The following is a 23,572-nucleotide window of genomic DNA, read 5'->3' on the forward strand; positions in this document are numbered from 1 at the left end:
CCAAGTTCCTTTTTTGTAGGATGGAAGTCCTCCATTTCTTCCCATTGGATCTTTCCCAAGTGAGAAAAAAATTAAATTCTCAATTCTCCTCAGGGAGAAAGTTTAGGTCAATGGCTATGAATTAAATAGACTCAGTTTCCAGCATCTTTGCTGGAAGTGGGGAGACCTTGAACCCCTTATTCAATCTCTCTAAAGCTGTACTCTTTCTTTTCAGATGGGGTGACATTGCATCCAACTATAGTAAAGCATTTTGAATAGTGCCCAGAGTATAGCAAGCCCTCAAGTGTTGGCTAATATTACTGTTTTTTATTCAAGACTAATCTCTTAGGACACAGAGTATCCACCTTGATTTTAGGACCACCCATTTTGATTCAAGATTTATATCACTGTGTCTGGAAACACAGAGTAGTGACCATCTCCATTCAGTTTACAACATGGCTCCAATTACTTTGTTGAATAAGCCCTAACATGAAGAAGGCCAGAAAATGGAAATTTTGATTTCTGACCTGCCATACTCACTTGGAGCACCCTTGGCTTGGAAGCTTGTTAGAGTCTCAGAAAGAAAAAGAATTTATTAAATCAAATATTGTACACAGATGAAACAACATATCACTTGCTAATTACAGGAGTGACTAGCACTGATGCAGGCATCTCTTTTATTCCCTTCGGCTTATGGCCCAATTAACAATTAGCAGTGACTAATGTCCTAAAAGGAAGCTTTCTGTCTGCACTGCTGGGGTTTTTTCTCAGGAGGAGTTAGAAATAAGATACTTGACAGAGTTTAGTCAGGGGGAAAAAAATTAAAACTACAAGAAACTACCTGTATTACTTGTCAATAAAAATATTTTCAAAAACCCTACACAACACAAACATATGCACTGCCCTTATTTATTAAAATATATATATATTTTTCCCTAATTTTAGGAAGTTTACAAAACACAATAAAAAACTACTTTTTTTTCCAGGCTGAAAGTCCTTAAACACTTATTTCACTAGTTAATATTTATAAGTTAAAAATAATCATTCTTTCAGAGTGAAGGTCTCTTAGAGAAAAGATTTCAAGTCAAGGAGTTAAACCCCAACGCAGAGAAATTTTCCCTTTCTTCACTGGGTACCTGTCATGAAATGCAGGAGTAGGTCTTCTAAATTCATTGTCTCTTTGAGAGTAAGCCATGCTTAGGATCGGGTACCATGGTGACCATCCCCCCAAGCAAGGAAATACAATAATTTTGAGGTAATGACAGAAAAATTAAATAAGCTTTGCTGGAAAAACATGAATCTGTATCCAGACCTGATTTCTGGTTTTGCTACAGATTGATGGATAGCCCCAAGTGTCCTCAATTATGTCATTCAAACTGCCTCTCAGAAAAGTCTCAGATGTCTGTTATTTATACTGCTTCATGTAATATTCCTCTGTCATGAGTACCTGCATTTTTGCCTAAATACTTATAGCTGTTAATGATCAAGCTCTTACTATAAAACAAGCACTAAGCTGAGAATTTTCCAAATATTACCTAATTTAATCCTAATGATGAGGTAGATTAAATAACTACCTTATTTTATCAATGGGTAAATTTTAGCTTGGGAAAGATAACTAGGTTGCCCAAAGTCTCACAGCTAAAATCGGCTTTCACCCTCAGAGCCTGAGCACTGAAGTAACTATGTTGATTTAAAAATCTAAATGATCTGAGTGGCAGACATCTGAGGAGGTGAGGAAGTTTTCTAGGAACTTCCCTATGGGCTGGAACCAACAATTGTAGGCCGAAGACCTGAGCAGTAGTAGTCACCTCTTCTACCCAGGCATGGTAATTTTTATTACTGAATTCAAGTGGCAAGTCTAGCCCTACTTCCCATGACCCTGTAACTGTTTCTCAGAAGAGAAGCATAGTATCTGGCCTTCCCCGAGAAAGAAAACCATGAGGGAAGTACAATAGAGTGTCCAGAATGCCATCCACAGTCTGTCATAGCAGACTCTCTCCTGCAGCCAAGGTTTCTCTTTTAGCAGGTGATGAAAGACAGGGGAGGTCCCATAGCATCCCATCAGGTTTGGGTAGGGTGTGTACAAATATTTACCACATTCCAAACACCAGCAAACATGTGGGAAACCTTTAGGGTCCTGTATAGGATAAAGAAAAGGAAATGCTCCTTTACCCAAATTCAGAATTTACTAAAATCTAAGTCCACTAAGGCTAATAATAAGAACAGGTTTGAGAAAGTAAAAAAACACTGAGGGGCGAGAGGCAGGGATAAGATTCTGTGGGTTGTGTGTTTGCTTTTTCAAGGTTGAAGATAGAAGGGCAAATTCAGCCCCTGGTGGAGAAGTCGCTGGGCCCAGGAGAGCACCCTCATGGGATTCCGACCTCTCCCTGAACACGAAGGGAAACAAGAAGCAGATATTTCTCAGCACTCAAAAGGGAACTTTCTCTGCTGCACTGCATGGTGCCTGTTGGAAAAACTCGTAATGTGAAACCCATATCCAAGAGCACTCTTGGGGTATTGATCATACCCTCAACCAATCCCGAGTAGGCTGTCGCCAGTGGGATGAAGATCAGGTCACATTACCTTTGGAAACCACCCTGGATGACTGAGGAAAGAGGCCATTTCCACCATGAGCTCGCCAAGTCTACCAGCTACCAGGACCACAAGGGACCTCAATATGTCATACTTTGCAAGAAGGAACTCCAGAGCCACTTTCCTGACACAGTCAGCCAGAGCCAGACAGGATCTAGATGAACAGAGGGCCTCGGGGCTAACAACTTTATGATGTTTTCTACCAATAAAAGGGGCAAATTCCCATCTATTCACTAAATCCCACTCTCAAATGGCAGCAACATCTCAGAGAAAACAGAAGAATTAGATGAAGTCCACTAATCTTTAGACTTTGCTAGCTACTCTGGGTAGCCAGACTAGCTGGGTACTCTGACTTTCATAGTTTGAATTTCTGTTATGTGGAGAATCTAGCAAGGAACCCAGCCAAATCTTAAGAATCAGCTTTGCATATGGCTTTGGAAAGGTGATTTCTGATGCTTCTACGCTGTCTCTGTATCTTCATCTACAGTTTGAAGATAATGACTCACTGACTCCCTCTCATGGGGCATCAAGTTTTTTCTGTTGCTTTGACTGCTTGTTTGTTTGAACAATAATAAACGGCAAAAAAACAACAACCCAAACCCAGAGATGCCTGGTTTTTATACATACTTCTATCTCTTTGGGCTGATTACTATTACTTGGTAACACATAACCTAACATATTTAGGCAACCTAGAAGCAGTCTTATATTTCAGATTCAGAAGCCAAAAAATACCAAAAAGTCACTGTTGCCTCAACATTAATAGATAATCCACTATGTATTGTAATAACTAAGACCAAAAAAAAAAAAAAAAAGAGAGAGAGAGAAAAGTTTAAAAGAATAGAAAAAGGGTAAATACGAAACATAAAAAACACTGCTGTTGAATGGATAAAATTTAAAATGAACAGACCATCCCCCTTGTCCTTCAGACCACGTCAGATGCGCACACAGGAATACATGCAATTCCTAGATAAGTTCTGTAACACACACAAAGTGATGGGGGACCCCCAGGAGGAAGCAGATCACTTCATTGCTTCTGAGTAAGGGGATCAAGGCAGGTCTAGAGAGCAGGGTGCATCAGAAAGCATCCTTTAAAGATGTATATGATTAAATCATTTGGGGATGATTAGAAATATCAACTATAGGGCGCCTGGGTGGCTCAGTGGGTTAAGCCGCTGCCTTCGGCTCAGGTCATGATCTCAGGGTCCTGGGATCGAGTCCCGCGTCGGGCTCTCTGCTCAGCAGGGAGCCTGCTTCCTCCTCTCTCTCTCTGCCTGCCTCTCTGCCTACTTGTAATCTCTCTCTGTCAAATAAATAAATAAATCTTTAAAAAAAAAAGAAATATCAACTATAGCAATGATCAAGGATAGTATGCTTAATTGTTTATGATAGATCAGCCATTTCACACAACAAATAAATATGTGTTCATCTACAGGTGGCCAGCAGAGGGAAGAGGGAGGGAGGACAAGAAGGGAGGAAAGAGAAAGTCATCTAGCAAAGCTGGTGAGCTAGACCATCTGGACTGTGAGGCTCAAGGTCAAGTCTGGCGGTGATGAGGATGGAAAATTAAATAGGGAAATAGTTTCCAACCCTAGGGCACAGTATCACAGCCTACAACTACATGTCTAACAAATACTTGTTGCTCGTGTCATCATTATTAAAGACTGTGTATGGCTATTTCGTTTTTAAATAGACTACAAGCCCATTGCTTGTAGAACATATCACAGATTAATCCTCTAGAACATATCACATCCATTTATTATTGCTACTGATTAAATATAGCCATGTTGTGGCAAATTTTGCCTTTCCCCAGAAGTATAATTCTCACATAGTATACATGAAAATGAAAACTGAATGCATTCTCTCTAGATAGAGTACAGCCAGCTTCGAAAGCAGCAACTCACCATGGACCTTGGGCAAGGTGTCTTTCTTTGTAAACACAGAGGACTGGGCCAGGCGATTTCCCAGGCCCTTTCCAGTTCTAACTCGTTTATAAGCTGCACATGCAGATAGTCAAGGTGAATTACTTGACCAATCATGCTTGTATCTCAATGAATTTCATAGATCACACACTCTTAGGAATTTTAGCAATAATCCCTGTGATGATTAACATTTATCACTTTTAGGGAATTCACCTGCAGAGTACACCAACCAAGAATGTAGCAGAGCCCACAAATTTGTTCCAAGTCATTCTCCAGAAAAATCCCCCTTCCTCTAATAGATACATGTCTAATATCTTCTGAAAAATAAACTCAGTAGCTCTCTTTGAAACTTGGAAAATCCTTCTTCCACAATAATAGGAAAATGGACTCTTGAAATACATGGAGACAATCCTGTGGATGATGAAATTATTTTCTTTGGAGCAATGGACTGTGGGACCTGTGGTGTTGCTTGCTGGGTCTGTGCTCCGCTGACCATCGGGACCCACCTGCTGAGGCCTCCTCCTCACTCTCCTCTCCAGATTCAAACTCTTCATCTACTGCGTGGAACAGTGGTTTGGGCCGTAGTGCCTCCCTTCTGCCTGTGCCAACATGCTCTTCTTGGCTTGTGTTTCTTGAATACCCAAAGTGCCATGGCTTCCCTCCTCTGGGAAAACTCTTCATTGGGATTATCTCTTGTGTCAGCCGTCTTTCTTGAAGTGTCCCTGTTCGAGGGTGTGGTTTGAACATGATGGATGGGAGCTCTGAATCGCTGCTATCATCACCTAGGAAAATATGACAAGAGGAGGAAAGAATACGACTGAAGGTCAGAGAGGATGCCGTATCGGGGTGGCAAGAACTCAGAGTGAAACAGAGTCCTTGAGGTTCCAGTTTTCACAGTCACGGGTTTCACTTTCCCTGCCCCAGTGAAGGCATAGAATAGAAGCATATGTGCTGGGTTATAAACAGAAATGCACTGAAACCTGTGTATCAGGCTCCTTCAGGTAAGTAAGGGAGTGTTTTTTGTTTTGTTTTGTTTTGTTTACAAATCAGATCAACTGGCCATAGGCATTAGGCCATAAGGCACAAAGATGCTTTGTGTTGTCAGAGACCAATGTTTAACTGAAGGTTCCGTGGTAACTGTGATAGGAACATGGTTGGTTTGGATTTTTTGTTGTTGTTTGTTTTTTTTTTTTTTCAGATTTTATTTATTTATTTGAGAGAGAACATGAGCAGTAGGGGTGGGGAACGCAGAGGGAGAGTGACAAGCAGACTCCCTGCTGAGCAGGAAGCCTGATCCCAGGGATCTGGGATCATGACCTGAGTGGAAGGCAGACACTTAACTGACTGAGCCACCCAGGTGCCCCGGTCGGTTTGCTTTTGAATCCATTGTTACCAGAAAGCATTAAATCTGAGTTTCATCCCTTTGACCTTGAAAGAGCCAGTCTTGGAAAAATGGGTGGGAGAGAGCCACCGCAGATAGCCATGTGTGGCAAAGCCACAGTGACTAGATGTCCTCCCTTCAAAGGAAGTCAGAGGTGAACAGATTACCGCTGGCACATGACAGCCCATGATAATAGTGGACATGTCCTTGCATGGAGAACTTGCTATGCACCCATCACTGTGCTAACTGTTTTATATCTACAATGCCATTTAACCCTTATGACAAGCCTTGGAGATGAGTATAGTTAGCATCCCCATTTCACAGGTAAAGAGGCTGAGGTTTCAAGAGGTTAAGTGACTTCCAGTATCACACAGTGAAGATGGGTCTGCATTTTAGCAGAATCTGTCCAGATGCACATCTGCTCTCTGCCACACTGAGCCTCACTCCCTGATACGTGCCATGTGCAGGTCAGAGGCTATGCCAAGGGCAGAAGGAAACCACTGGGTATCTACGTAACATCCCCTCTCGAATGACCTTCCAAAGACCTCATCCATGCCTAGGACATTGTGTTTTCCCTACTTACTGTGCACTCATCTTCAAGGGAATATCTTTCGCAAATCTCATCTATTCTCATTTCCTTAAGTTTTAACCTTATAAATTTATTTTCCCTTTAAATAGTCTCCTGAGATTTTAAGCATTTTAAGAACTTCATATTTAAATCTGAAAGCAGAGTTTTCTCCCACTCTTTATTCCCTCTTAAAAAAAAAAAAAAAAAAAAAAAAAAAAAAAAAAAAAAAAAAAAAAAAAAACCACAAAGCAAAATAAAACCCCAAAGCTAGAACAGATATGCACACAGGTATACAAAAGACAAAATGTGCTGAGCCATCAGAAAAATTTAAAATAACCTGTTCATTAATGTTTTCCTAATGTGATTGAATTATCCTCAGAACGTAGCCTGGAAGTTGAGGGGAGTGGGGACAGGAATCAATTGTTTGAATTTAAAAAAATTAGTTCAGAATATTTGTCCATTTTTTTTTTTCATTACCTCCCTTTAATTTGTGCTCCATGACCTGGCCTGGAACAAAAGTTCCTCTTGATCCTTTGGTACTTGGAATATTACCTAAGAAAACAATGGCCTGGATGCTTCTGCCCCAAGAGCAGTCTTTTGTCCCTCCCCTCTTCCCCCTCCTGGTTTCCTACCCCTCCTTCTAAGTGTATGTTCAGCATCAGCACATAGATTATAGTTGATGTTTCCAGACCACCTCTGCTTATTAGAAAATAGGTTCCAAACCCTAGGAAGAGGCTTGAACAGACAACTTACAAGGTTCCACGCAACTTAAGTCAGTAGATGTGTCCAAAAGGGGAGAAAGAAGCCAGGGGAAAGGGGAAGAGGAAGGAGGAATATTTGGGGCTGGGCTTTGTCCCAATTGCAAAACCTCCTGCCTGCAACACTCAGGCTGGCAGTTCCAGGGAGAGATCAATGGAGAACTTGCAGCAGATTCTGAACATCATCTTCTTCTATCCTCCACTTTAACTTCTGGACATTGGCACCCAGGGGCAGGGTGAAGGAGAAACAGGAAGTGCTTCTGCATAGGGCAAAGCAGAGCCTGACACTCAGGGGGTGACCATGGATTATCTCATACAAAATTTGCTGTTTAGAGACCTAGACCTTGGGTGCAACCCTCCCTGCTCCCTTTCCTCATGGTATTATTTTAATTCTGGTAAAACATACCATTTAACAAACCTTTTTTTCCCCATTGTCACCATTTTATTGTATAATCTTGTGGGATTAAGTACATTTACACTGCTGTGTGCCCATCTCCAGAACTCTCTCATTTTCCCCAATCCACATGGATTGTCAGCTATCTCAGAGCAGGAGAGGTCAGTGTCCAGGAAGGAGTTCTGTACGGATAGCACCAAGTGAGCCTTGGCTTTTTACAGAAGAGCCTTGGAAAAGTATGTGGAGCCCCCACACATCTAGACTAAGGTATATTCCAATACTGGAGAGCAAGGGTACAGTGAGAAAGGAGAATGTTCCCCAAGTCATAGCCTGGCTACCCAGAGACTGTTGGCTGGATGCTGTCTATCCCTCCATAATCTCCCCTAGAAGCTCTCTGGCCACTCCTTGTTTTGTCCTGGTGCAGAAAGACTTCAAGTTTGGAGAGAATGTAAATTAAAATAATTGTGCCCAGAGACACACTGAGAATTATTTCAGTCTAACTCTGATTATTATAATGCTTTAAAATTTATTAAGGATAGCTGATAAATTAAGTCCCACTTGGAAAGAATATATGCACCTCTATGTTCACTGCAACATTATTTACAACAGCCAAACTATGGAAGCGGCTCATGTGCCCATTGATTGATGAATGGATAAAGAAGATGTGGTATATACATACAGTGGAATATTATTTAGCCTTCAAAAAGAATGAAATCTTGTTATTTGCAATGACATGAAAGAACCCAGAGAGTATTACGCTAAGAGAAATAAGTCAGTCAGAGAAAAACAAATACTATATGATTTCACTCACATGTGGAATTTAAGAATCAAAACAAATGATCAAAGGGAAAAAAGAGAGAGAGGTAAACCGAGAAACGGACTCTTAGCTATAGAGAGCAAACATAGTTACCAGAAGAGAGGTGGGTGGGGGATGGGTGAAATAGATAAAGGGGTTAAGAGTACAGTTATCTTGATGAGCACTGAGTAAGGGACAAAATTGTTGCATCACTATATCATACACTTGAAACTAATATAACATGGTATCTTAACTATACTGGAATTAAAATTAAATACTTGAAAAAATTTAAAAATAGGTCTCACTTATTACTTTCCCATCTCAGATTTCTAGGTTAACCACGATTTTTGCTCATCTAATAAAAATTTTGAGCCAGTTGTGCACAGTTGAAGGAAAAATACTGCATTGGAGATTGAAGATTTCATTTCATTCCCAGAATTCATGTTCAAGTGGCAATTCTGAAGTGTCTTTCTTTGCAGAAGAACACCTCTAGCTACCCACATCAAGTCTTTTTTGATGTTACTCAGTAGTACTAATTATAATGGGTAATATTTCTTTCTCATTTACTTGATTCTAGGCACTGTTCTGGGAGATTTGTATGTCTTGACTGGCTTCATCTCAGGACAACACTGGTCTATGTAGGAGGAATCAATATTCTCCTCTTTACAGAGAGAACGAAGAAGTAGGCTTTTGTGTTTTCTTCATATAAGTCCTTAGTATATTATTATTTTTATGGAAAATATGAGTGAGATGCCTTTTAGGACATCTGTTCAAAGAACAGGATCCTTTGACCTATTCATCTATTCATCTGGTGAATAATGTAGACACATTTCCAAATGTTAAACAACCCCTACTTCTGGAATAAATCCCACTTTGTAAGGTATAGTATTTCTTTAACATTCTACTGTATCTTGTTAATAATGCTTTATTGAGGAATTCACATTTTGCTCAAGTGAGATTGCTATGTGGTGGTCTCCTGCTACAGGAGCATGTGACATTGATGTTCATCACAAGAAATGACCATGAGAATTTCATGTTTTCTATGCATTCAAACAATATAAATTGCACCAGATTATTTGTACCAGGAAGATTGCTAGAAATTAATTTACTGTACACCCTACAATGGTGCTCTTTTGTTTTGTTTACTTTTGTTTGCGGACTAGCTCTTTTATAACATAAAATGGCACTGCTTTCCAGAAGGTGCTCTGGGAATAGATGTCTAGATCAATGAAACAGAACTGAAGAGCCCAGAACTCTCTTAGGATAAGTGACTTTAGCACAGCAAAGGTGGCATCTCATCTTAGAGGAAAAGATGGGGTTGGGGCAGGTACACAGCCATTGGAAAACAATTTGAAGGGTGTCTCTGTCTTAATCTACACAAAGATATATCTCAAATGCTCGAAACTTAAATGGAATTGTTAAACTATTAAAGTTTAAAAACATTGGGTAAATCATTTTTTAATTTTTCTGTGGAAGATGGAGCAGATCTGATTGGTTGGAATAAAATTTTCTGAATGGTGAATATATCTAAAAAATAACAGATAAATGTGAAACTGGAAGATAAACCATGGGCAACAAACATGAGACAATAGATGATATCCTTGTTAAACAGTGTTCTTCCAATTTATTTTAACAAAACAAACAATGGAAAAGAAAAAAAGAAATTGCCAGAGGCAGAAACAGAAACTTCCCAAGAAGAAATACCATTGCTTCCAAAAATATGAAAAGATTTGACCTTACTAAAAATGAAACAGGCTCAGATAAAAATTAATATAGTATATAAATTTTATCCTATCTCATCATAGTTTACTCGGAAGTCTGAGTGATGGTGAAATGATTGGCAATGACCTTTCTCATAGACTGTTGGTATAAGGGCAAATTTAAATACGTGCAATTTTTGACCCCCAAATTTTGCTTCTAAGAAAATATACTAAGGCAATAATTGGTTATTTGTGCAAAAAAAAATCACAAGTGATTTGAAGAGCTATTATATATCATTTCTCATATTACATATAAAAACAAAATACCTTAATAGTTATTAATATGGATTTGGCTGACTAGGCTAGGATTATTTTATATAATTGACTGTTATTTACTCATAAAAATGATTATTTAGTTCATATCAATTGAATGGAAATATGTCTATAGTAGATGGTTGAGTATACTAGACAATTTATAAAAATTCCAAAGCAGTAAGACACAATGATTTTGTGGATAATATGATACTGTGTGTTTTTTTCTTTCTTTCTTTTATCAGGTACAGATAGGGTAGAGATCAGGATGGGCAGACAGAATTATAGAAGAATGCTTACCATAATGTTCTATAGTGATTATATCCTGCTCTTGGGGTTTCAAGTGCTTTTAACTTTCTTATTTTATGTTTTTTCCTACTGATTGATTTTTATTTTATATCAAGCATGTTTTTAAATCAGAAGAAAATAAAGTTTCATTTTGAAGAATAATTATATTCACTCTTCAAAGACTGAATTCTAAAATCTGATACATTTAGCTTATTTGAATTCGAATCGATTTTTAAGTCTTAAAAATTTGGAAAAATTTAAATAGATAATATGGCATATTATATATTATATATCATCTTTTGCTCATAGAGAATCATTTTACGTCTAAGGCCATACCACCCTGAACGCGCCCGATCTCGTCTGATCTCGAAAGCTAAGCAGGGTCGGGCCTGGTTAGTACTTGGATGGGAGAATCATTTTACATATACAATAATAATGGCCTTTATTAGAATAATAGATAGCTTCAAAAATTCTAAGAATTCTACTTAAAAATTAGACATTAAAGGGAAATGGTTAATCTGTAAATTTGATGAAATTATTTTAGTAAGACTTAACCAAATTTGGAGAATTCTGCTAATTCCTAAATATTTCAAATATTTAATTTGAGTTAAAATTTTTCAAATATTTCCAAAGAGTGCCCATTTTACATTGGCAAATTATCCCCCCTGGGCTATATCCATCCTGTTGCCTTTTCATATGGCCTGTGAACAAAGAATAGTTTCTACCTTTTTAAGGGGCTGAAAAAAAAATTAAAAGAAGAATATTTTATGACAGGTAAAAATGAGATAAAATTCAAATTTCAATGTCTGTAAACCAAGCACAAGGAAAAGAACAGCCAGGCAGACAGGTTACCTGTGAAATCAGCAACATTCGGGTCTCTTCTTATTGGCTCAGGGTGGCCATAGGGAAAGGACAAGTAGCGGATGTTTTTAGTACCAGCCTGTGGGTAAGAAGCAGAAAGGAAAAGCATAGGTGAGTCTGCCATTCAGATTATCCCATGGGAAACAGTGGGAGCCACAGGCCCACACTGGGCATCTCATGTAAGTTACAGGCTTGCCTGTATTCCTGTTTCTCTGGTTTAAAGACAGCAGAATGCCTCAGTCTCCAATATGTGTTTCCTTTCCCTCCCATGAGGGAACCCCTTGGATGATTTTATTTTGGAAAACATTTGTTTTTTATTAAGGGAAACAAAATTATGGGTTATTGGGCTGTATTTTTATAGGAAGAAATAGAGATCTACGAAGATCTTTGTATGAAGATCTATGTATTCTACTCATTGGATTAATTATGATTAAGTGGGATAAGCCAATTAGCCTTTTTGTACTGGAGTTCCACTGTCTGGAGAAAGGGGATAAAATGCCTTTGTTTCACTGTTCATGGAAAGAGTCTGAGGATAAAGTAATACATCGTATTCTTTGCAAATAAGATATCACTAGGAAGTTTACAGGTACCTTTTAATGTTAGCTCGTCAGATGTGTGCTTAAGGTAAGCATTCCTACAGGATCACAGGTTGAATACTTTGTTTGATTTTATTTTGAAAATGATGAAGTGTGAAACTAAAATGTTTGAACAAGGCCACTTAACCCTCTGTTCAGGCAGTTAGTGCTATTATTACTATCCTCCTATTATCACTACATTTGAGCCATGGAGACTAGGGTAGAAATTAGAATCTATCCAGACGTAACCTTTGTCGGGAAGTTCCAGTGAATTTGTTTGATGTGGCCTCAAATAGCATAGTTCAGATGCACCGTGGTAATATGAAGACAAGCCCAAGAGTCTGGGTAAGAACTGATCCTTCCCTAGATCTTTCTGGGAGAGAAGGAAGCCTCCTAGACCCCAGAGCCCCAGTCCATGGAGGCTCCCCTATGGTCAGTACAAGGCCACCGTGACACTTGATCTAGACTCACAGCCCAGGGACTGTGCTCCCAACACTGCCCCATCTGGGAGGTCCACCCTAACCACGAACCCTAAAGCTCTGGACCCAGAGGGAAGTTGTATCATGTCCTGTGCCTTCTTGCTTTTGTATTACTAATTGTATTACGGCAAGGTGCTGGCTTTGTGTAACTACCACTGGCCATCACAGAGGAGGCCTGGGAGAGGGACTGATACAGCCCCCAGGTGTGTCCACGGACCCCACCTTACCGGCTTTCCCCATGGCAGGCTGTGGCCTTTCCTCATGCTCTCCCTTAAGGTATTCTGGCGGCGGATCAGAATCTCTTTAGCCTGTTTCTCGCTCGTTTGGGGTTTGAGGTTGTATTTGTTGTAGGACAGGGTCTGTGGAAGGAACAGAATGTCAAATACGTCAGGACATTTCCAAACCACCATGGCTTTTGGAGCCCATGGAAATATCACAAACTAAGAGAAAGAAGACATCGAAGAGGCCACCCGAGCATTTGCCTCAATTACAGGGGAGCAAGCGGTGGCCCCTGAGAAGAAAGGCCTGTGACTGAGGCCACCCTATCAGGAGAGAGTTGTGGTTTGGAGCCTATGCCTTCCAGCCCACACAACCCTGCTGTCCCCCTGTACTGTCTCCTTTGTATCTTTGCAGTGAGATACCCGTGGACTTCAACTGCCCCATACCCACCCATTTTCCCCGGTCGTGTTTTTTATGCCTGGACAGTTCTTACTGAATGTTTGGATCCAATGGATGAGGAAAATGTCAAAACTGCTTTGGGAATTTCATTAAGGTTGCTATTTTTACATTTTTCTGGTTAAAGACACATAAAAAAAAAAAATCAACCAATTACCATCACTGTTTAAAAAGGAAGAGGTTTTTTCCCAACCAAAATGAAGGAAAGATATAATTACCGATTAAAGAGTAGTCCTTCAAACTGAAACAATTATCATTATAAAAAATTTCTTCCTGGGCACCTGGGTGGCTCAGTGCGTTAAGCCGCTGCCTTCGGCTCAGGTCATGATCTCAGAGTCCTGGGATCGAGTCCCGCATCGGGCTCTCTGCTCAGCAGGGAGCCTGCTTCCCTCTCTCTCTGCCTGCCTCTCTATCTACTTGTGATCTCTCTCTGTCAAATAAATAAAATCTTAAAAAAAAAAAAGTTCTTCCTTATTCTCACCAGGCCAGCAATAACCTGTCTTAAACCACAGACCAACACTGGTCTTCAAATGTTTACAAAGTACTTAAACTGGAATCTCTTCTCTCTGTACCTTTCACTGTGCAACAGTGACTATACCAGTCTCACTGGAATACAGGTAACAGACTCAAACTACAGGTCCTTGTGCTCCTGGTTAATGAAAATTGTGATAAGGATTTCCAATTAGCAGAAGGGCAATTGTTCTGTGTATCAGGTGCCACAGTAAGCACAGGATTTTTAAAAAATGGATAATTTTGAAGAGTGGTCTTCATAAGGCTCATGGTCTATTTGGGGAATCAAACAAGCATATACTGTTATGTGCTATGTTATGTGTTATGATATTGGGTCTGCAGGGATTTATAGAGTACAGGCAAAGGGCACTGATCCAGTCCTGGGTAGGAAAGCTGCATTGCCCGGACTGACTCTTGAAAGATGAGTAGATGTTCCCTTCAGGAAGACTGAACACATGAGATAAGACATAGCTCTGAAAAAAATGTGATGGGAAAGAGGAGGACCTATTGGAGCAGAGCTGTGAATCTGTTTACCACAGGAAAATTTAGTACTTAATTCAAAGCATGGTGATAAATGAGACAGAGGTATGGGGCGGGGGTGGCGGAGCACCTAGGGACAACCTGCCAAGAGATGAGATTCCATCGTCCAGGTTAAGGGTTCCCTAAGTGGGGAGTACATACTCTAGGAGATACTATAAGATGATCTCCAGTGTAAGGAAAGAATACTAACACTTGTGTTTCCATTCATCTTCATAAAAATATGAAAGAAATTAAGTTTCTCTGTACTTACTATGTAGATTTATAATAGACCCTTCCCTGGTCAATATAGGGGATGGTCTAGTTTCCTCCCAGAACAGAAGAGGATGTTTGTAACAAGGAGGAGTTGACTAAGAGTAGGAAGTCAACCTCACTGGTTCACTAGTTTTCAGTTTATTGCTTGTCTTTTTGTGTCTATACAGCCAGTGAAGTAGATTTGTGGCTTTCATTATCTGTTAGGTAACTAAGCCTCGTAAAACAGACCATTGTCTAAAAGGAGTTCCATATAGAAGGCAGAGGTTGGAGGCCAGGGGAAGGATGAAGAATTTGCAAAGCTAACTTTCACCATCTCCTGATAGGAGATCTTTACAAGCCACTCTTGACAAATTAACCAATCTGATAAAAACCTGGCAAAAAATTAAATTTTTGAAATATGTTTGAAATAGGGACTCTTATCCACCATCACTAATGATGAACCTCAACTTCAGTGCACTCACTGTATAGACAGAGATATTAAGGAATGACACATGATACTATCACAGAAACATTTTAAAACCGAGTATTAGAATCCCAAGACAAACTTTTATAATTTTTATCAACGTTAAATTCATGCAAAAGTAAAGTCAGTGTGTGTGTATGTTTATAATCACACACTTATATATGAGTGTCTGTGTGTGTGTATATATATGTGTGTGTGTGTGTGTGTGTGTGTGTGTGTGTATGCTTATTACTGGTAGGAATTTCCTATACCTTGACTTGAAGCCTGTACTTTGAGGAACATGTGGACATTTTTTGTTCTATTTAACCTGATATCACATCACCCATGTGCTTATCCTTGCTTGTCTGCAGGGAGCATAGTAGGTCCTATGCACATAACGTATACGCAACTTCCTTCACTCTGTTTCATTTAGTCCAGCTCTTTAATGAAGGAGCTGGTGATTGATGAAAGACTGTATTTCCCCCTAGAACTTGAGTTCTATGGGAAAAGGCTATAGATGTGTATTAAATATTGACTGAAGAGAATTGAAGTTGAATAAATTGTTTTCCTTCTTTGAAAGTGTGTGAGAATTCTGAGTGTGACCTGATCATTTAGGCCACCCCAGGGGACTGCCCATCAACCTCTGACTTATCCTTAGAGTCTGAGGTGAGGTCAGTTTCTTCCCTTGAACGGAAGTGTTTCTCCATCTCCATTCTCAGGGCATTGCAGAGAGCTTCTGTATCCCAGAGGCCTTCCCAATGGGAACTTCCAGAGGCTAGTTCTTAACTTGTCCAGCAGTGACAATCTGATACTGGACGTGCTGAGGGGAGTGACTTCAAACAGGAATGGCCAGAGCCCTCCCAGGTGCGATGGACCAGCTCAGTTCCAGATCAACTATGAATCAGGATCCCCAGAGTCAAACCCTGCATTCAGCCCACCCTTGCCCTGAAGTGACTCCTGACTCCCAGGATGGCCTCTTCTGAGATGAGACCATGAGAAATGCCCCAGCCATCAGCCCCACACTGTGTGAGGTCCAGTGACCTACCACCCAGGCTAGATATAACAGATGTCACCTTTTGTGACAATCCTCAAAACTGTAGATCACCCACTAGAAACCAAGGAGACACGTGACCTGCATTGCATCTCTAGAGCAGTTTTTCTTTCAAGAGGGCTAGAGTCACATGACCTATATAAAAGATGGGGTAAGAAAGGAGATAGGAAGGGAAGGACTGATAAGGCTCACTCTGTCCAAGTAACAAAAGTGGAGGCAAAAGCCAAATTAGGGGCTTGAAACTCCCTTTTGTTTATTATTTATGTTCTCCCTGTGTGACCTTCTCTGACCTATCTGCTTATTTGGGGGCAGTAAGAAGGGAAGATGCTATATTGCTTAGATGGGAGAAACCTGGAGGACAGACTAAATAGGTATACTTATGAAAGAAGACATTTGGCTGTCTGGGAATCTTCATGAAAGAAAAGAAAGAGAGAATGGTTAGTTAACTTCATTTTAGCTGGGTTGGAGTCCCAGGAACTCGCTCTCCATTTCTGGACCTTTCCTTAAATTCAACCTTTGTCCACGTGGGGAAAAGGCTAGTTTCACCCTGTCTTTGAGCTTGGCCCCCAAGAAACCAGCTGACATTCTTCAAACCAGGAAGCTCTTAAGAATTTATCTAACTATTTATCAGAATGTGATAGTCTTACTGAAACAGTTTTACTTGGAATGATTTGAAAGCTCTTAAATTTACTCTAAGCTTGCTATGATTGATGCTGACCTATATTCCTTCAGCAGGTGCAGAGTCTTTCGCTGACACATTCCCCTTAATCACTGACCTTTCCAAAACAGAAAGCGAGAGAACATTCACTTTACTGGATCACATAAGGCTGGAGTCATGGAAAGAGCACTGGGTAGACAGTTGGAAGACCTGGTTCTTAACTTGGATTTTTCTTGTGTGACCTTCAACAAGTCAGATAAACAACTCGCCTAACCTCAGCATCTTCTCCTTGAAACTAGGGGGCTTTAACCTGATGAAATTTTTTGGCCCCACTCAAGACTCTGATCTATAACATAGTCACAAAAACCAAGGCTCCCAAATGAATTTACTTGTAGCCATACTTAGCCAATTAGCATGTTCAATAGAATCCTCAAACTGGAAAAAACAAACAAACAAACAAACAAACAAACCACCTCATAATTAGATTTTGCAAGTTTAAATGTCATTTGACTGCATCAAAATTTCAGAAGGACTCACCCACTGCCCCAGGAATGTTCTTACTATATACTTTCCACCAGTTCCCAAGTGGTAGTATAGACTCCATACACTTTCCCCAAATTAAAATATAATATACTTAATACATCCCCTCTAATGTAGGCTCCTCTAATATAGGCCAGCATTTCAATAACCATCTCAACCTTCTAAGCTCTTTTACAGTCAAACAGATTGAGCATATCATTGGCGTCCTGGTGCCCTCTTTCTTTGTGGTGTGGTGAATGAGCTCCACCACTTGTTGTTCATCTCTGTTGGTCTGGAAAGTACCAGGCTGCAGGGCTAGGGCAGCCTGACCCCTAGGGCTAGCAATTGGATCTGCATTCCTTTTTACAACACATGTGCCTTTTTTTTTTTTTTTTTTTTTAAGCAGAAAAGTAACAATTAACTTTCTGTTCTCCAAATCCGGCAGAAAGAAATGGTTTAGCCAGAAGGTTGCTTTAGAGGAGATAATGTGAACAAGAAAGGATTCCTGAAGGACTGGTTCCAAGGCCAAGCAAATGAGACAAGTCAGATGGCTTATACACACCCTTTGTCGAACTTGGTACATGTTGTGTGTCAGAATGTCCCTCATGGACTCCACGTCTTCCGGGGAAAGCCTTTTAGTTCTGTGTATCCTCTGGGCCCTGGAAACATCAATGGAGGGAAGCCAAGCATTATTCTTACATCCTGGCAAGAGCGCCACAAAAGTGTCAATATATATATATATATATATGGGAGTTCTAAGTTCCAGAACCCATATTTTAACACAATGTTTTCTACCGTTTTAGTTAGTAAGTTTAGTAAGACACAATACATGCGTCTTAACTTACCATTTTGAAAATATGGTTTCCTTGCCTAAAGCTTTTATGTGGGAACTAACTCATTTTTTAGAAATGAGTCGAAGGTAGTTACAAACCAGTTATTTTTTCCCTCCACATCTGTAATGAGCAGACACTCTGGTAAAATACAACAAAAATCAATTGCTACAAAATAAATGTTTAAAAAGATACTATAAAATTAGAACCAAATGTTTTACTGATAGATTCAATGGAAATAAGGGTATTCATCAAGACTGGCTTGTGGTTAGGTCTGCACTGATCTCATTGTAGACAGGTGACAAACGGCTCACAGACAACACCATCCACATGCCACATTTTGAATAACACTGATCTAAGGGACTACTAAAATTCTGTGAGTACATTTACCTTGGAATGGTCCCTTTAGGAATTTTATCGTTGGTTAAAGAATAATTGTAAGAAACTAGAATCATATTTTACAAGGATTATTTGGACTATTTCTATTCTGAAAGCCAGCCCAGCTCTGAGACACTGGGCACTCTGTGAGATTCTAGAAGCCACTGACTGCTCTCTGCCTCCGCATGACCAGCTCCCCAAGGCTTCCTTCACCATGAGCCCTCCCCGTCACCACCCCCTCAGTGTGCCCCCGAAAGGGTTTAAATATCAAGTCATGTCCAGGTTATCAGTCAATGCACAATTGTCTTCTGAGGGTTTCAAAATTATGACATTGCTATGTGCAGAATTCCCATGTGACAAATATATTTGATTTCAGTCATTTTAATCTAGTGGCAGAAATTTCTAGTAAACATTTCATTGTATGAATAATATATGTTCACTATAAAAAATAAGAACAAAAAAGAGAGAACTAAAGAAAATTAAATACATCTTTTAATACTCTCCTCTCCCTTAATATCTTGGTATAAAACCTCTCAGAATGTTGATTTTTTTTTCTTTCCTTGCTGGAGCTCTTCTTGGTGCATAAAGGCACAGAGATCCTACTATCTGCTTGCAAAAGGTCTTAAGATTTCTGATCACAGAAATCAGTAGTTATTGGTTTCAATACAGGCCACTTTTTTAAACATTAGTAGCAACATAGCAAGAACATCTTGTGAGTACTTTTTGTGCATCTGTAAGTACAATTGGTAAAATATTTTTAAGAAAAAATATTTATGAAAATACGTTTAAGAAAATATTTTTAAGAGCTAAGAACTCAGATACCAGGTATCACAGCATGCCAGAATTTATTTAGCAATCCTATCTGTAGACTGACTAATGCCCTTTCTACAAAATCCTTGAAATCAGAGTTTCCATATCTCAAAGCTGCAAATGTCAACACTATTGATATTCAGTTACCACCCTTGGTGATCTAAACATTATTATCAGGGCATTTCAACCTCACTATTGAAAAGTCCTTGAAGTAAAATTTATTCTGATTGAGATATACCTACACATTCCCACCATCTGAACACATTCCTTTATTATGATGGAAGCAATTTCTCGCTTAGCAGAAAAAAAGAACTAATCGAAAATTACATTTCCTATGTTCATAATGATACTCACAACCAAATAGGAAAGAAACCATAAGATAATAGCGAAGTTAAACTCAAGATGGCAGTAGGTCTCACTTGGCACCCTTCCCAGTTTATAATTGGCCACTATGGGAAAGATTAGACTTAATTAAGGTCCATTCAGGCTGTTGGCTAGACGTGTAACACAGGGATCCCAAAGGCATTATCTCACACTGACCCACACTGAGAAGCGACAGCTATGACATTATACAGAGGAATTATTAATTTAGGCAAGGTGATACCTGGAGTTTTCTACATGCCACTTCATTAGCAAAATCATCCCTGAGATGATCATATTGTGAGCACAGAGAGATATAATCCTTAGAAAAACCAAATATTAAATAATCTCTAGGTCAAAAAAATAAAATTATAAGCTGAGAGATGCTTGTCACTGGAGCATTCATTCAATATCCATAAAGGAAATTTCTGGCACCTTAAATAAAAGTAATTTCATGACTATTAAGATCAAACTGGGAAAATCTGAATCCAAATGTTTTTACATAAAAGGTTCACATTACTCTTAGCTTTTTTAAATCAGATGCTATAATAATGTAAAAAGACACTTCAGTTCGAAATATAGCAATATAAATATGAAATCTAGTAGATGTTCTATTTATGCCATGATATGAATTCCTAAAAGATCAAATATTATACCTTGATTCATTTGAAAGAACCCCCCTTTCTCTTGTGATAGTTTCACACATGAAATCCATAAGAAATGTATGTTAGGGTAAATGAAGAATGCATCCTCTGATAAACCAATGGGACTCAACTGCTCTTCTCTGTGTGTGGGTTCCTTGTGTCTTTTTAGAAAGGTCACGTAGACTACCAACATTTAGGATGAGTGAAGAGTGGTGTAGGAGAGATCCTGGCTCCTCATGATACAGTGTTTCTTTATGGAAATGAAAATGGCACCAGAATCTTCGGCATAAGAAGCATAAATGTAAGCCTCTACCTGCCAATGTGTGATCAACTGAAAAATTCTTCAACTACAATAAAGTAATTTATGGATTTTTTTTAATAAACGACATGTTAAAATTCTTTGGGAGCATTTAAGGATGAAGCTTTGAAGTTCTACAGTTGTAGTTTGTTATACCTATAACTTTAAACACACTTCAATATCTCTAATATTAATCAAATATTTTTAAGGGTTTGACACTTTTAATCATTTGAGCCTTTATTGTCTGGTATTTGTAAAAGCTTCCTACTCATTGGTGAAACGAGGTGCCTCTTGTTTAAAATAACAATCCAAGTACACACTCTATCTATTTCTTAGGGTTGTTTCGAAGGTCAAATAACATAATCCATGCAAGAAAGGGGGGGGGCATTCCGTAGAAGAAAGGCCATCTGCTCTGTGCTATTGACAACTTCTGGTGACAGTGTTCTCCTGAGGTTCACAGAGTTTGGAAAGCTAACTCTCTCGTAGAACAATTGCTTAAACTTCTAAAGAAAAAAATATATGTGCATTTTGTTGTTATCATCTCATACAGAATAATAAAAAGCGATCTGAGTACACACTTCTTTTTCCTATTATTGTATGAAGGTTTGTTTTGAAGAAATTAGCTGCTTTGATCTTGAGAGAGGAATTCCTTTTTGCTTGATGTTGTACAGATTTCTGAGATCAAATGAATGCAATTTAAATACGATTAAACTTGTATAAAATATCAGGTAAAAGAATCTCCTCTCCTAACCCAGTTAACTTATGGGTTTGGGCTATTAGGGGGGTGGGGAAAAAGTCTCTAACCTCTTGGGCTCGCTTACTAATCTTGAATCAATATCCAAAAACTAATGAACTCAACAGAAAGGCTCCCTCCAGATAAAGCTGGCTTGGAAACTGCCTTGAGGTTACGGGCTGGGCTGGCTGCATACGACCAATGCAACGTAATACAGAGATTGCAAATATATTTTAGCACGGGACAGCCAGATTCTCATTTGAGATAAGCGCCCCTACATTCTCAGACCAACAGCTCACAGGACTACTAAGCAAATGGATTGAGGAAGTTCCTAATGGTTTAAGGTGCCCGAAGCTATCCAGACCTCCTGCAGGGCATTAAATCCCCTTTCCCTCTTCAGCGGGCAGGTCAAATGCCTGGGGACCAGAGGGTCACCTCTTCTCACTCTCATAGCTCCCTAGACTTTAGGATTATAAGTTTGTGAGACTTTTTTTTTTTTTTTTTTTTAATTAATGCCATGACCCCACTAGGGTTTGAGCTCCATAAGGCCAGGGACTGTGTCAGCTTGAAGTCCCTGGCACATAACTGGTACCCAAGGAACAGGGTTGGGCCCAAGATGATACCAAAAAGCTCAGTTAAGTTAAATAGAATGCAAACACAATATTTTAGAAAACAAATGTCACTGTAAAAAAGAAAACAATCCACGATGAGTACAATATCAACATTTTAAATAAAGACAGGATTGACAATACTGAGGTTTATTCTGTGTTTTTTTCTTTTTTCTTCTGCCTTAGGCTCTAACATGGCTCCGCATGGCACTGCCAATAAATATTTGTTAGCACACTGCCATTTTGAGATCAGAAGTTTCCTTAAAACAAGCCAGGCAACCCGGAGCACCAAAACAAACAAGCAAACCACAAAAACAGTCTCACTGAGAAATAAGGCAAAAAGCTCTGTTTACACTGAGATGCCCTCAGGGACCGGACTTAAGGTTTTTCTCAGGCCTCGGAAGAAAGGCAAGGGTGTTTCTGATTCATTAGCAAGTAAGGGATGCAAGATCACACTCAGTCATTAGCGACCTTTTTACTGCGATCTGTTCTTGGCTCTTATCTCAACCTGCTTTTCAAACGTGAAGACTCAATTAGAGCTCATGATCAAGTGTCTACAGAAGAGGACCGGATGGCAGTGTTCCTTCTCCTATAGAAATTATGAGTAATTTTCCTCAATTCATAAACTCCTTTTTTAAAAAGATATCTTTTAATTTGTCAGAGAGAGAGTGCACATAAGCAGGGGGAGTGGCAGGGAAAGGGAGAAGCAGGCTTCCCACCAAGCAGGGAGCCTGATGTGGGGCTCTATCCCAGGCCCCTGGGATCATGACCTGAGTGGAAAGCAGACGCCTAACCAATTGAGTCACCCAGGCAACCCTCATAAACATCTTCATGAAAGAAACCTGGCCGTCCTTGAGTGGGCAGGGGGAGGGGGTTGGCAGGTAAATGTAACTAGCTCACCAACCACCACACCTCCTGTTACCACCCCTCGACCCCTAATCCCAGCTAGTGACAAAGGATGCTGATTGGGTCTCTCCTCCTCATATGAGACAGGAAGAGAAATAAACGACTTGCAGGAGAAATACATATTATTATTATTAGTGTACAATTAGCAAAAATCAAATGAACTGGGGTTAAAGGATAGAAATTAATCAAAAAGAGAAAGAAAAAGTCTTGTAAACCATGCCATCATTCTAGAAATTCACTTGCCCCTCCTTCCCAAGGTAAGGAGTCATACAGCTATAGCATGCAACTTTTGCTAGAAAGTAATGTTCAGAAACTAGGTGAGAGAGGCTGAGCATGGGCCAAAGTACAAATGGCCAATGACCTAATGGCCAAGACTTGGGTCATCCTTTTCCCATGATTCCTCCTTGAAATTTCTGCCTCTTCACTCCTCATATTATCTGTAATTGAAACGATGAGTTAGTGCCTCCTAGGAATTCTGATATGGAAAGTCCAGATCAAAGGACATATGGGACTTACGGGTGGGGTACGGAAAAGGCTGTGGAACTGAGGATCCCAGTTTCTACCATCTCGATAGCTTGTTTCATTTCCAGCTTCTTGTACAAGGAGACAATGCTGGACTTGGGCTGGTTCTTTCGGGTTAGGATTTTCCGTAAATATCTGTGATCAAACTTCTTAAACCTAAAAACAAAAAACAATGGTTTGGACACCTTTAATCTCTGTAAGTGTTACAGAAGTATGTATTTTTCCTAAAACAAA

The 23,572-nt window shown here is 39.6% G+C and overlaps 1 protein-coding gene across 1 annotated transcript in view; it reads right to left on the reverse strand.

Moving 5' to 3' along the window:
* Window positions 1–3,853: 3,853 nt before the first annotated feature.
* Window positions 3,854–23,572, reverse strand: part of SLC9A4 (solute carrier family 9 member A4) — a 63,410-nt gene continuing 43,691 nt past the window's right edge. The window contains exons 8-12 of the mRNA XM_045077625.1: window positions 23,333–23,494; window positions 17,812–17,908; window positions 12,830–12,961; window positions 11,540–11,627; window positions 3,854–5,272 (exon numbers count right to left, since the gene is read on the reverse strand). Coding sequence (XP_044933560.1) covers window positions 4,917–5,272; window positions 11,540–11,627; window positions 12,830–12,961; window positions 17,812–17,908; window positions 23,333–23,494 — 835 coding nt within the window. The 3' untranslated portion in view covers window positions 3,854–4,916. The remainder of the gene's footprint in view (window positions 5,273–11,539; window positions 11,628–12,829; window positions 12,962–17,811; window positions 17,909–23,332; window positions 23,495–23,572) is intronic.

This window comes from Mustela putorius, unplaced genomic scaffold, assembly GCF_011764305.1.
Source record: "Mustela putorius furo isolate JIRA1106 unplaced genomic scaffold, ASM1176430v1.1 tig00000224_pilon_pilon_pilon, whole genome shotgun sequence".
NCBI classification, from domain to species: Eukaryota; Metazoa; Chordata; class Mammalia; order Carnivora; family Mustelidae; genus Mustela; species Mustela putorius.